Source organism: Poromitra crassiceps (genome assembly GCF_964638095.1).
Source record: "Poromitra crassiceps genome assembly, chromosome: 14".
Taxonomy (NCBI): Eukaryota; Metazoa; Chordata; class Actinopteri; order Beryciformes; family Melamphaidae; genus Poromitra; species Poromitra crassiceps.
In genome coordinates, this window is record NC_139633.1 from 13,243,870 (window position 1) to 13,255,903 (window position 12,034).

Consider the following 12,034-nt stretch of genomic DNA (forward strand, 5'->3'; position numbering starts at 1 on the left):
CTTTATACTAGGCTATTTTATATATGAATTATTCGATCAGTGCAACCACACACATGAGTGATAGAGATCATTATTCATTGAGCATGCGTTTCTAAATCTATGGTCTAAATAGGCTTACAGATTGTGGAAATGTATAGACTGAGATTACACTTTTACATTTGTTGCTGCTGCCTGTATCAATGCAGCTGTATCAGACAGAAATCGCTGATCAAAGTAAATCAAATGACTGATGTGAATACAAGCTGCTGCTTTAGACAGCCCTTCAGCAGACTATCCAACGCGGATTTTCATTCTGACATTAAATCGCGGATACATTAAATATCCGCTAAAACTCTGATCATGCACTGCGCTTCATTGAACGAGGAAATGGGTGTGGAAATGGGTGTGGGCGTGGATCAACTCAGCTGTTCATAATGTGATTGGCTAGCGCACCTCTTTCGCGTGGACGCGCGCCTGTGCACGAGCGAAAAACGTGCGCGTGCACAGGCAGATCCCAGGTCCACTTACCTAGTAGAAAACCAGCGTCGTAGTATCAGTTAACTAGATAGCTTTGATCCTGTTCAGTCAAACCAGATCAAAGGGACTTATCGCGGATCTGTTAAACTAGCTTCGTAGTACAGGGTCCTGGTTTGAGTGAGCTCTGTTTGGACGAGTGAGATTCTACAATATGAAAGACTCAGATGAGTTGTTTGACCGACAGGTGTGGGTGGTGAACTCGGCCGGTCACTCTGCCAGTCCGTGGGCCAGTGGAAGAACAGGCCCCGCCCCACCTGAGGGTGTAGCCACGCCCACTTTCCGGCAGGTCTCGGCAACCTCGGCGGTAGTGGTCATCCACCCGCCGGCCCGGCCCAACGGGATCGTGAGCCTCTACAGGGTGTTCTCCCTGCACCACAACAACCACACTCTGGTAATGCACACAACACACGACTACATCATGGACTTCAGAGACACCACTCTCATCATCTCCTCTCTCCCTCTCTCTGTCTCCATCTCTCTCCACCCCACCCCACCCCACCCTACCCCCCTCCTGTAGCTCTCAGAAGGTACGTCCCATCAGCAGACACTCTATGGTCTGAGTCCCTACACCGAGTACTGGGTAGGAGTGGAGGCCTGCACCTGTTATCAGGTATTGTCATAGCAATATTAGTCATATTAATAATAGCAAATACTACTAGAATACTGGGCTGTTATTGCTGAGTGACACTATCAATTCAAGTTTCAAGAAATCCTTATTGTCCATTATGCAGCGTGGACATTTTTCTGTGACTTGTGTCGGGCTCGTCAAACAAATAATACTGCTCTTGCGTAGAGAGACCTGCATGGGAATAAGTGGGAAATCTTTTTTTCCCAGACAGTTGTGAAAGGATGCTCTTTTAAACTTTTTATAAGACATAGACTATTATAATTATGTAAATTGTAAAACATGTTTCTGAACTATGTTTATATAATGAAGCCTCGCATTAGTTCATTCGAGACACGGAGGTCATAGGCTACGCCCCAGCTGTAATCAGCTGACAGCCGCTGATTGGATCATCGTTTAAACATTCACCAATCACAGCCATTCTCACAACAAGGCGGGTCCATTTAAATACGGCCTCCTCTCACTCTGATCTTTGCTCCACCTATATGCTGCCTCACACCGCTGCTGCTGCTGGCAATGCTTTGCCTCCACCACCCCAGCCTCCACCTTCCTAGCTCAGAGTCTGCATGGCTCAAAAAGTGAACCTGTTTTCCATGTCTTAGTTTTACTCACTATGGCTTTAAATGAACCTGGAATCTTGGGGGGATTTTGCTGCCCTCTCTGCTCGCCGTAGCTTGCTGCTGGGCCGCTTCAGGGATGAGCACCTTCTATAAAGAGCGGAGCCTTCACCGCCAAACATAACTGTATTTGCATTTATGCAATAAATAGTTAAATCTACGATGAGAGTGTTCTTGAATGAATTGTTTACATTGTCTGTCTGACAAAGTAGTACTGTACATGTATACATGACAGTATTGCCATCAAGTGTTTATTCTGATCATGTGACACACACACACTTGGGTGAATGTAGGCACATTGTAAAGCACTTTGGATAAAAGCGCTATATAAATGCAGTCCATTTACCATCCATTTACCATGTGACAGTGCTGCAGCCAAGGTCCTCTGAATGAGCTCCAGACGCTGGCTGCCCCCCCAGACCACCAGCCCCCCCCTCGCCCCCTCACCTTGACCTCCCGCTCGGCTCAGCTGGAATGGGACGAGCCCCTGGCACCCAATGGAGTCATCGAGAGGTAGAGACACACACACACACACACACACACACACACACACACACACACACACACACACACACACACACACACACACACACACACGTTCAGCTTATCTGATCTGTGGGCAGATTTCATTAAATTCTGAGGCAGATTGTATGGACAGACTCGCATACCACAACATGCCACTGAATCTGTCTGTGTGTGTGTGTGTGTGTGTGTGTGTGTCTGTCTGTCTGTCTGTCTGTCTGTCTCTGTGTCTGTCTCCAGCTGTGAAGTACATGTCAGATCAGCTTGCCCCCCGCCCCCCCAGCCTGTGCCCCTCCCCTGTGTGCAAGGTCCAATCGAAACCCGTTTCGATGGGAAGGGGCGGAAGTACAATGTGACAGGTGAGTCCACGGTGTGCTGTTATTATTATTCAAAGTAGCAGCAATACATAATAATGAGTCTGTATTGACTTTTTGCACTTCTATATTACGCCAATAATCTGTAAAGCGTGTGTTCTTTATGCCTTTTTGATCTGTTTTGTGTGAACGAACACAACTGAACTGAACTGAACTGTTACAGGTCTGCAGCCATACACCAACTACGAGCTGAGAGCAGCCTGCTTCAACAGCATGGGCAGCACTGCCTCCAACTGGACGAATGTGACAACACTTCCTGAAGGTAACGGTCTTCATTTACCATGACATTTTTCACAGCAGAGACTAGGCCTTTATGTTCTGAAATAGTATTGACATAAACAGGGCTACACATTAACACAGCTAATAATGTGCTGATACTTTGTTTCTTGACAGTAAAGTTCCATAATTATTATTTCAATATATTTCTATGTTATCATATTGGCTTTAGTAGTAGTTGTAATGTTACTGGAGTAACTTACTATCATAAAGAATGTATATAGAGGATGATGTGTGGTAGTCAGACAAAACTAGTGAATAAAAACTCTGAAAATCAACAGATTTCAAATAACTTTATAAAATAAAGATATACATTGTAGGGGGATGGATTAATTCTAATAAACTGTTGTTATTTTGGCTGTTCATATCCAAATATGTAAAATGTGTATTGCCCGTCTTTCTCTCACCATAGCCCCCCAGTATGTATCTGCGTTGTCGGTGGGCAGTAACCTGACGATGGTCTGGTTGGACTGGGGGGAGTCCTTCTCCCTCAACGGCCCCCTGAGGGAGTACACTGTGACCGAGAGCCAACTCAGGGTCTACGCTGGCTTCCACAGCTATTTCTATGTGACACGCACCTCACAGAAGAGTGAGCACACACACGCACGCACGCATGCACACACACACACACGCATGCATGCACACACACACACACACACACACACACACACACACACACACACACACACACACACACACACACAGACACATACACACACACACACACACACACAAACAGACACACACACACACACACACACACACACACACACAAACAGACACATACACACACACACACACACACACACACACACACACACACACACACACACACAGTGTGTATGTATCACTTACACAAACCTAAAGATATGGTGACACACAGACAGGTAGAAACACAGTATAAGCTAAGACTCTTCTTACAGTTAAGTAACAGTTAATTCTACATAACAATGTTCTCACATAAAATATTTTTGAATGTTCTCTCTCTCTCTCTCTCTCTCTCTCTCTCAGCTCTGTCATTTCAGGTGACGTGTACCACAAACAACGGCAGTGCTAGCACTCCCACCATCAGATACAGCCCTGCCACAGGCCTAGGTACACACACACACACACACACACACACACACACACACACACACACACACACACACACACACACACGCACACACAGAGAGAGTGATGTTTCTTTTTGGAGCTTGGACCCAAATCACCGAACCTCACTCCTCTCTCATCTCTCTCTCCCCCCTCTCTCTCTCTAGGCCCGACTGAGCCTACAGGCAGTGGTCAGCTGGGAGTCAGCATGTCACCAACCCCAGTCTATTCTGAGCTGTGGTTCATCTTGCTGTTAGCCCTGCTGGGTCTGTTTCTACTCGCCATATTGCTGGGACTACTGCTGCACAGGTGATCTAATGTAGTGGCCTTCACTGTTGTAATGTATCAAACTGAACACATACTGCAGAGAGCATATATTGGAGCCTTACAGCACACAGCACACACACTATTTAAGAGCACACACAAAATAATAATAATAATAATTATTATTATTATTATACAAGTGTTTTTTTGTTTCCACCCCTTGCAGAGTCTTGAGGAAGAACCCGTCTGCCAGAGAGCGCCCTCCACTGACCAGACAGGGTGTGGGAGAGTCATACATGGTGAGAGAGAGGGAGAGAGAGAGAGAGAGAGAGAGGCGGAGATGGCTGAGAAAAAGAGAGTGGGGGGTGGGGGGGCGAGTCGAGAGAGAAAAGATGAGCAGGAAACAAGGTAGTTCACTAATATTTTAGTTTAATTTGGCAAGATCACTCAGTGCCTGAATAAAACAAAAGCAAGTATTTTAGCAGTATTTTAGTATTTTTTTGTCTCCATGTTGTGCTGTAAAAATCTAAAAATCATCCCTTTTGCAGAGCCAGTTGTCACTTCAGATCTGAACCACCAGAGGGAGCTGAAGGAACAACTCTTACTATGAAGCTGCCCTTAGAAACATAACTCATTTGTGTGACTGTGACCATGTAAACAACCCAGATTTCTGACTTGTTTACTTTTCATTTTCCATACTTCTATCTTCATATTTTTTTGTTTACTTTTCTCTCTGTTTTATCTCCTACGTTTCTTGTCCCTCACTATTTCATCACTTTTTCTCCTTTATTTTGTTCTGTCGTTTCTTTCCTCCTCCACTCTCTCGCTTCCTCCACTACTCTCTCCCTCATATTTCTCTCTCTGTCTCTGCCCCCTCTATCTCTCTCCCTCCCTCTCTCTATCTCTCCTCCTCTCTCTCTATCTTCCCTCTATTCTCTGCCCACCTCACTCTCTCTCCTTCCGCCGCCCCTCTCTCTCTGCCTCTCTATCTCCCTCCCACTCTCTCTCTCCCTCTCTCTCTCTCTCTCTCCACCACTCTCTCTCCCTCTCCCACTCTCTCTCTCTCTCTCTCTCCCTCTCTCTCCCTCTCTCTCTCTCTCTCTCCCACTCTCTCTCCCTCTCCCACTCTCTCTCTCCCACTCTCTCTCCCTCTCCCACTCTCTCTCTCTCTCTCTCTCTCTCAGCGGCCCTGTCCTGAGTTGTTGTGCTCTAAACATCCTTCCGGCTCTGTGCTGCTCCCTGAGCGTCCCACAGTAAGATGACTTTCTACTTTCCACTTCCTGTCAAAAGCCTAAATGTTGACTTTATTGTCCCCCGGCAGTTTGACACTGTGGCCGACTGTGTTGAGATCAGCAACGTTACGCTTAAAAGCTACACTGTGTACACTGAGGTACGGGAGACGTGTCTCTCTATGCATGTGTGTTTTGTTTGTGTGAGCATGCCTTGTTTTTTCTGTGTGTGTGTGTGTGTGTGTGTGTGTGTGTGTGGGTGCGTGCGCGCGCGCGCATGCTCAACTTTACTGAAGGCCTACTAGAGTGAACAGAGAACGCGCCACAGGTTGTGTTTTCACATCAAGGTTTGATCTACAGACTTGGTGATGTGAAGTATAATATTATACGGGTGTATTATATATTAAACTGGTTGGTTTGTCTTGTATTCAGTGATAGGAAGAGTTTAGCTAGGTTGTAGCTACTCATCAGACATTTGTTTTAATATTTTGACAATGACAGGTAAACAGGAATTTTGAATTTCGTTTGTATAATATATATACATTTGTATATACATATAATAATAATCCTGAAGTGAAACCAATTTGGGTCTTGAGTTGTGATTATTAAAGTTCCAAAAGTACATTAAATATACATACAGTAGGCTATATATAATATACATACAGTATATATAATATACAAAAGGTAAATATATCTAAATTTGATAAGACCAAACCAATTTGGACTTTTAAACACATTTTCCCGGGCATCTGGGTAGTGGTTATAGCACTCGCCTACCACCACGGAGACCCGGGTTCTATTCCTGGTAGCAGTACTTCTTCTGGTCACATGTTCCTATAGACACAATTGGCTGTGTCTGAGGGTGGGAAGCCGTTGGGGTATGAGTCCTGTTTGCTGCACTAGTGCCTCCTCTGGTCAGTCGGGGCACCTGTTCGGGGGGAGGGGAACTGGGGGGAATAGTGTGATCCTCCCACGTGCTACTTCCTGCCGGTGAAACGCCTCACTGTCAGGTGAAAAGAAGTGGCTAGCGACTGCGCATGTATCAGAGGAAGCATGGTGCTAGTCTACAACTCTCCCCACATCGGCAGAGGTGGTGGAGCACAGTACAATTGGGGAGAAAATGGGAGGAAAAAAATAATCTGAAAACACGTGATAAAAAAAAAGTTTTCCTTTGAGAGATTTTGTTTGTTTGTTTTTATGTTACAAAATCTCTCCTTGGTTCGAGTTGAATCTCACTCTAAGTGCAAATTCATCTCTCAGGGTCTGACAGATACGAAGATAGGCGTCTCGCGGTTCAGCCCCATGTCCACCCTGCAGGTTCCCAGCCAATCAGACCTCAGCTACTCCCAGAATTCTTTGCACCGCAGCATCAGTCAGCTGATTGATAAGAAGTCCCTGATGGACGAAGGCAGCTGGGACAACCCCCTGGGAGCTGACTCTGCACTGGTGAGGATCTTAACATAGAACTCATAGAAAAAGAGATGAAAGTGTTAACAATCTTCTCATCATACACCTGCAAATCAGTTATACAGTGTGTCAAAGAGTTGGTATATTATACATCATTAGTGTAACCTTTGCTCAATGTTAGATGCCATTCCATTCCATGACTCTATGTGTATGCTAAGACTAATTTATCCTAATGTTGTGAGCTACTGTGTTGTTCTCTTCCAGTACGTGGAGGAAGATGAGTTTGTGGACGCCATCAAGGCCTTCAGCTCCCGAAAGGAACACACCATGTTCATTGACACTCACCTTTAACATAAGATCCTCACCTGATCCTTATCAAGTATGGCAGATATCATCCAGAGCCAGTTTTAAAACAAGACAGTGACATATCCATACCTGTAATTGGGTGTTTTAACTGAGGACAGAGCTCAGTTAATGGAAAAGTTTAGACAATTAATTTATAAGTTCCCAGGCCTTGAACGGTTTGGGAATCACACAAAGAGTGACATGGGCAAGTTGACAGTCATATTGCTTCTGCCAGCATACATCAGTTAATTTAACCTCTATTGAAAATATTCATGTCCAGTCAAAAATCACCATCTGGAAAAAGAAATCTGCTTTTATGTTTTTAAATGGGGAAATGCATTGGAACAGTACTGATAATGTTCAGACCCAACGTTGTAGAAGGGATCCTGACCAAAACGGAAGTAATGGCTGTCAACACTGATCTTTGTTTACTGTCATTTTCATTCATGAAAGTACTCGTTAGTACTAATAGGGAAAGGAGGGGGTCGTCACAGGTACTCTCAGATCCTGCCCCACTCCATGTAAAGTCCTTAACCCTTTGATACCTGATGCAGCATTTGCGTGTATATCCCTCATTTGTGTGTGTATCCCTTTAAGACCGCGAACCGCGTGACGCGGTTCACGGTCTTAAAGGGATACACACACAAATGCTGCATCAGGTATCAATGGGTTAAGATGATACACGGGCACATTTTTTGGTGAGATTTGCGGCAAAAATGTGTGTATCGTCACCTTCAGCAGGTCTGTTGCTAATTATCAACCCACCCACACAACCAAAGCTAGATTTGGGTCCATATCTGGACTGAAATAATTCGGGTTGGATTGCATATTTGCGTATTTTATATTTAATTGACCACAGGCTAGTAGGAGGTGTTATGATTCACTATCACTGCATGCCAATTCTTGATGTAGCCTGGTAGCTGACAGGTTTAGCTAGTTAAAAAATGCAGAAAGAGCAGCAGGCTTAGTGCTGACAGTTGAGTCTGTAAATCAACCAAATGTCAAGTGTTGCAGTCACCTCTTCTATGTTAATATCTGTGCCTAGTAGTCTGACATTAGCAGCAAAAGCCCTTTAGTGTGAGTCAAACAATATGGCCTTGGTATTAGTTTTGTATGATGACTAAAAATGCCAACTTTTTAAATGTCTTAATTGTGGCTGGGACTCACAAGATGTGCCGTTTGAGTGTGGTGAATATTTGATGTAACTTGAAGGCTCAGTCTGAGATTTGTTTTCTACCATATCAGTTTTTGGTAATTATCACAATTTCAATTTGGGAGGAATTGGCCTTGATGGAGGAACTAATCAATCACTTTCACTAAGAAATCAGTGGAATCCAGCGTCAGTGTTGTTTAGCTGTTGCATACTGTTGGTCCTTATCAATTTGAGAATGAAACGATCTCTAATGTCATGTTTTGTTTTTGTATTGTGGGGACAAAACTCTGTTTACATTTGGATTCCGCAGATTAGGCCTTTAGACTTTAGAGGAAGCCGAAAGTCATAGATATCGATTAGAATAACTAAAGTAACTAGTTGAAATTTTAAGTGTGTAATGATATTTGTGTGTTGATGTTTGTGTACAAAATGTAAGCCCAATGTATTGTTGTAAAAACGTGTATTTTTTTTTTTTTTTACACTGGCAGTATTATTTATGATTATTGTACAAAGTCTTATTTATAGATGATTATTTGATTGATCAATGTTTGTTTTATTCCGGGCAATGATACAGTAAATAATAACAGATGGTCTAGAATCTTTCTACTCATCTTCTTGCATTTTCTTTACTTGAGTCTCACTCAAACTCTCAATTTCATGATATGAAAGGCAAATGTCAGGCATGGGCAACATTTTGAAGCAACATATGACATTAAATATTGACATATTCAAGCAGGAATAATAATTACATTATAAAGTGTGAAATTTGACCCTCAAATTCTACCTAGAGAATCTCAGGGGGGGGGATGAAAAGTGCAAGCTTTTTGGAAGATGCCAATAATATGTACCGTATTTAAAAAAAGAAGCACAGACAACTTTTGACAGGTTAATATTGTTTTACTCCATCATGAAACATAGGAGATGTCAGTTGAAGCAGCAGCTCAAAACAGAACACACACACATGTACCATCCTCATCTTTAAGCCAGGTTTGACCTCTTATGGTCAAAATATCAATGCATGAAGACATTGAACGTTACAATGACAAAGGCCAAAGACTTTGCTCATAAAGCAACACATAAATATTTGCCACAAAATGAGGTTATGTTCGTCTTATGCCCCAATTTCGCTACACATTTGTAACTGACGTGAAAATGAGCTTATGGGAGGGAAATAAACATGTGACGATCATATCTGCCCCACAATGATCAGATCATCAACAAAGAAGTGTAGCAGACTACTTCTGTTCAAATAAAGCTTAAAAAACTAAAGCAGCAGTGTAACTGGTGCCTCAAACAGTGATAGTATTCAGTTATCAGAGCACATTATTAACATGTTATTACACGGTTGAATTACAAATTAATTTGACTCCCTAAATGAAGCTTCTCCGTCGAATTCTCTTACTGTCAGAAACCCAGACTGACCGGTCATGATGGTGGAGAAGCGGATATGGGAATAAGTCGAAGTTAAAGCCTGTGTCATTTGAGGAATTCTCTTCTTTTGAGCCTCTAAAAATACAGTAATATGGTCATATTGTCAAAGGTGCACAATCAGCTGTACCGTGATCGAGTCGCACTCGCCACACACACACACACACACACACAGTGGGACAGTATCTCAGTCAAAACGATGCAGCAGTCAGTTTTTGCTCCCGTGTCCCTTAAGGGGACGTCGTCACGGCAAGGTTGAATTGAGCAAAGTGGCAGTAACAAGCGTGCCCTCGCTCAAGGACAGCATTCTGACAAGGGCACTGCTAAAACATTCACAGGCACATTCACAGCTATTGTTGTCGGCCATGCAGGGAGGGAGAGAGCTTGTGGGGTGATTGTAAGGGACAGCGTGGCCCTGAGCCACACACACACACGTGCCTTTATTAAACTCATAAATCACCATGACGACAGACGCCGTCTCCAAGAGGAGACTGTCTGAACGGGAAGGTTACTCAAATGGAAGTAGTGGCGACACACACACACACACACACCATTACGACTCCTGAGAAAAACAAAAATCACACGCAGTGACAAGTTGTCCACACAAACCTTATTCTAAAAAACAAAACAACGCCTGTCAGTCTTTCCTTCTTACCGACTCTAGATCTAAAGTAAACCCTTCTAACAAACTCAATTTCATCCAGGGGCCACATCACCATTATGGTTGTCCTCAAAGGGCCGGTTGTAAATGTAACACAATATAAATGTATCTAGCCGACGTGTTATCATATGACATCATTGCCTCTGATTCGATTATTATTGGTTTTAATATCCTAATAATTAATACCTTGCTCTGAGAGCAGAATTATAGGAAAAATAATGGCAGACAACTAGTAGTCTATTAGAACTAATTAGAATTAGAATTGTTTTGAGCAAATTGTATTCTTTGCTAGCTCTTGCGGGCCACATCAAATGAGGTGCCGGGCCGGATTTGGCCCCGGCGCCTTGGGTTTGACAACATGGTCTATTGGATGAGTTAACATGGAGCATCAGTGCTGGTTTGTGTGAAGCCAACTTGTCAAAGTTCTTGCCATCCAAGGCACCGTTCATTCTGCAGGGTCCTCAGAGTACAAATGTGATTTTTCAGTTTGTCAAATTTGCCTGAAAAAATTACACACTAATTGCAGCAATTATTATTTTTTGAACTGTTCCTTTTTTATAGTTAAGAGCAATTTTGCCGAGTCTTCTGTAAACTATGAAGTTGAATGTTTGTATTCACTTGTCCATATATAAACATGTCGGTATGGAAGAATGAAATGAGAATGCCACTTTTTCCCTTCACTGTTTTTAACTTCTCCCTTCTGACACTTGAAAGAAAATGGTTAAAATGTTGACGTTTCAGCTAAATGACATCACCACTGTGATTCTGATTCAAATTCAATGTTGTGTCAGAGTTATAGTTGATCATGTGTAATCATCAGTAAGCGACAATGCATAACCACCACAACATAATGAATCATTTCCAACATACACATAACTGTTTAGAAACAAATGTTATACAGGGCAATTTAAATACGTAGATAATAGAGATATGCATTAGCATCAGTTCACTAGCAGCTGGCTGAATATACTGTAAACGTAGCCAGAGGAGAGCTGAGGGACATGTAGGGACAGACAGGTGGCGAGACAGACGGGACGTCCCGTCAGACGTCCTGAGATGCACTTTACACTATATTGTTTTATACAAAATAAACACAAGCGAGTTACTTCATAATCTTAGTCTTCATAGTGCAAAATGCAGTTAGGTCCAATAGCGTGGTAATATCAATATAGGCCTTATATGATTATCAATGGACAATTACAATAATATGTAACAATATGTAATGGACAGCGTAAGTATCAACAGAGCATCACACACACATCAATGCATCCATAATATTAGGATATTAATGTTTTGATTATGTACGTCTACTTTCCATCATTTTCATGTCAAGATTTACATCTTTGTACAGTCTGCGACCACTTGGTCAGTTACCTCTTTATGCTGAAGTGATCTACAATGTGATCAAATCTGCTTTTAAGATTTCAACTAGGAGCTGAATTAGCCGAATTATAATCAACATGACAGGACAAACTTTCCATTTGAAGGTTGTTTTTTTCTTCTGCCACATCAATGCTGTTGATTT

The 12,034-nt window shown here is 42.7% G+C and overlaps 1 protein-coding gene across 1 annotated transcript in view; it reads left to right on the top strand.

The window, feature by feature from the left end:
* Positions 1-7,273, top strand: part of ush2a (Usher syndrome 2A (autosomal recessive, mild)) — a gene marked incomplete at both ends in the record, with an annotated part of 353,577 nt that extends 346,304 nt beyond the window's left edge. Inside the window, 12 exons of the mRNA XM_083650615.1 lie at positions 701-907; positions 1,034-1,126; positions 2,126-2,271; positions 2,521-2,639; positions 2,818-2,916; positions 3,343-3,519; positions 3,942-4,025; positions 4,190-4,331; positions 4,513-4,585; positions 5,608-5,676; positions 6,776-6,961; positions 7,187-7,273. Of these exons, the coding sequence (XP_083506741.1) occupies positions 701-907; positions 1,034-1,126; positions 2,126-2,271; positions 2,521-2,639; positions 2,818-2,916; positions 3,343-3,519; positions 3,942-4,025; positions 4,190-4,331; positions 4,513-4,585; positions 5,608-5,676; positions 6,776-6,961; positions 7,187-7,273 (1,482 nt within the window). The remainder of the gene's footprint in view (positions 1-700; positions 908-1,033; positions 1,127-2,125; positions 2,272-2,520; positions 2,640-2,817; positions 2,917-3,342; positions 3,520-3,941; positions 4,026-4,189; positions 4,332-4,512; positions 4,586-5,607; positions 5,677-6,775; positions 6,962-7,186) is intronic.
* Positions 7,274-12,034: the final 4,761 nt, after the last annotated feature.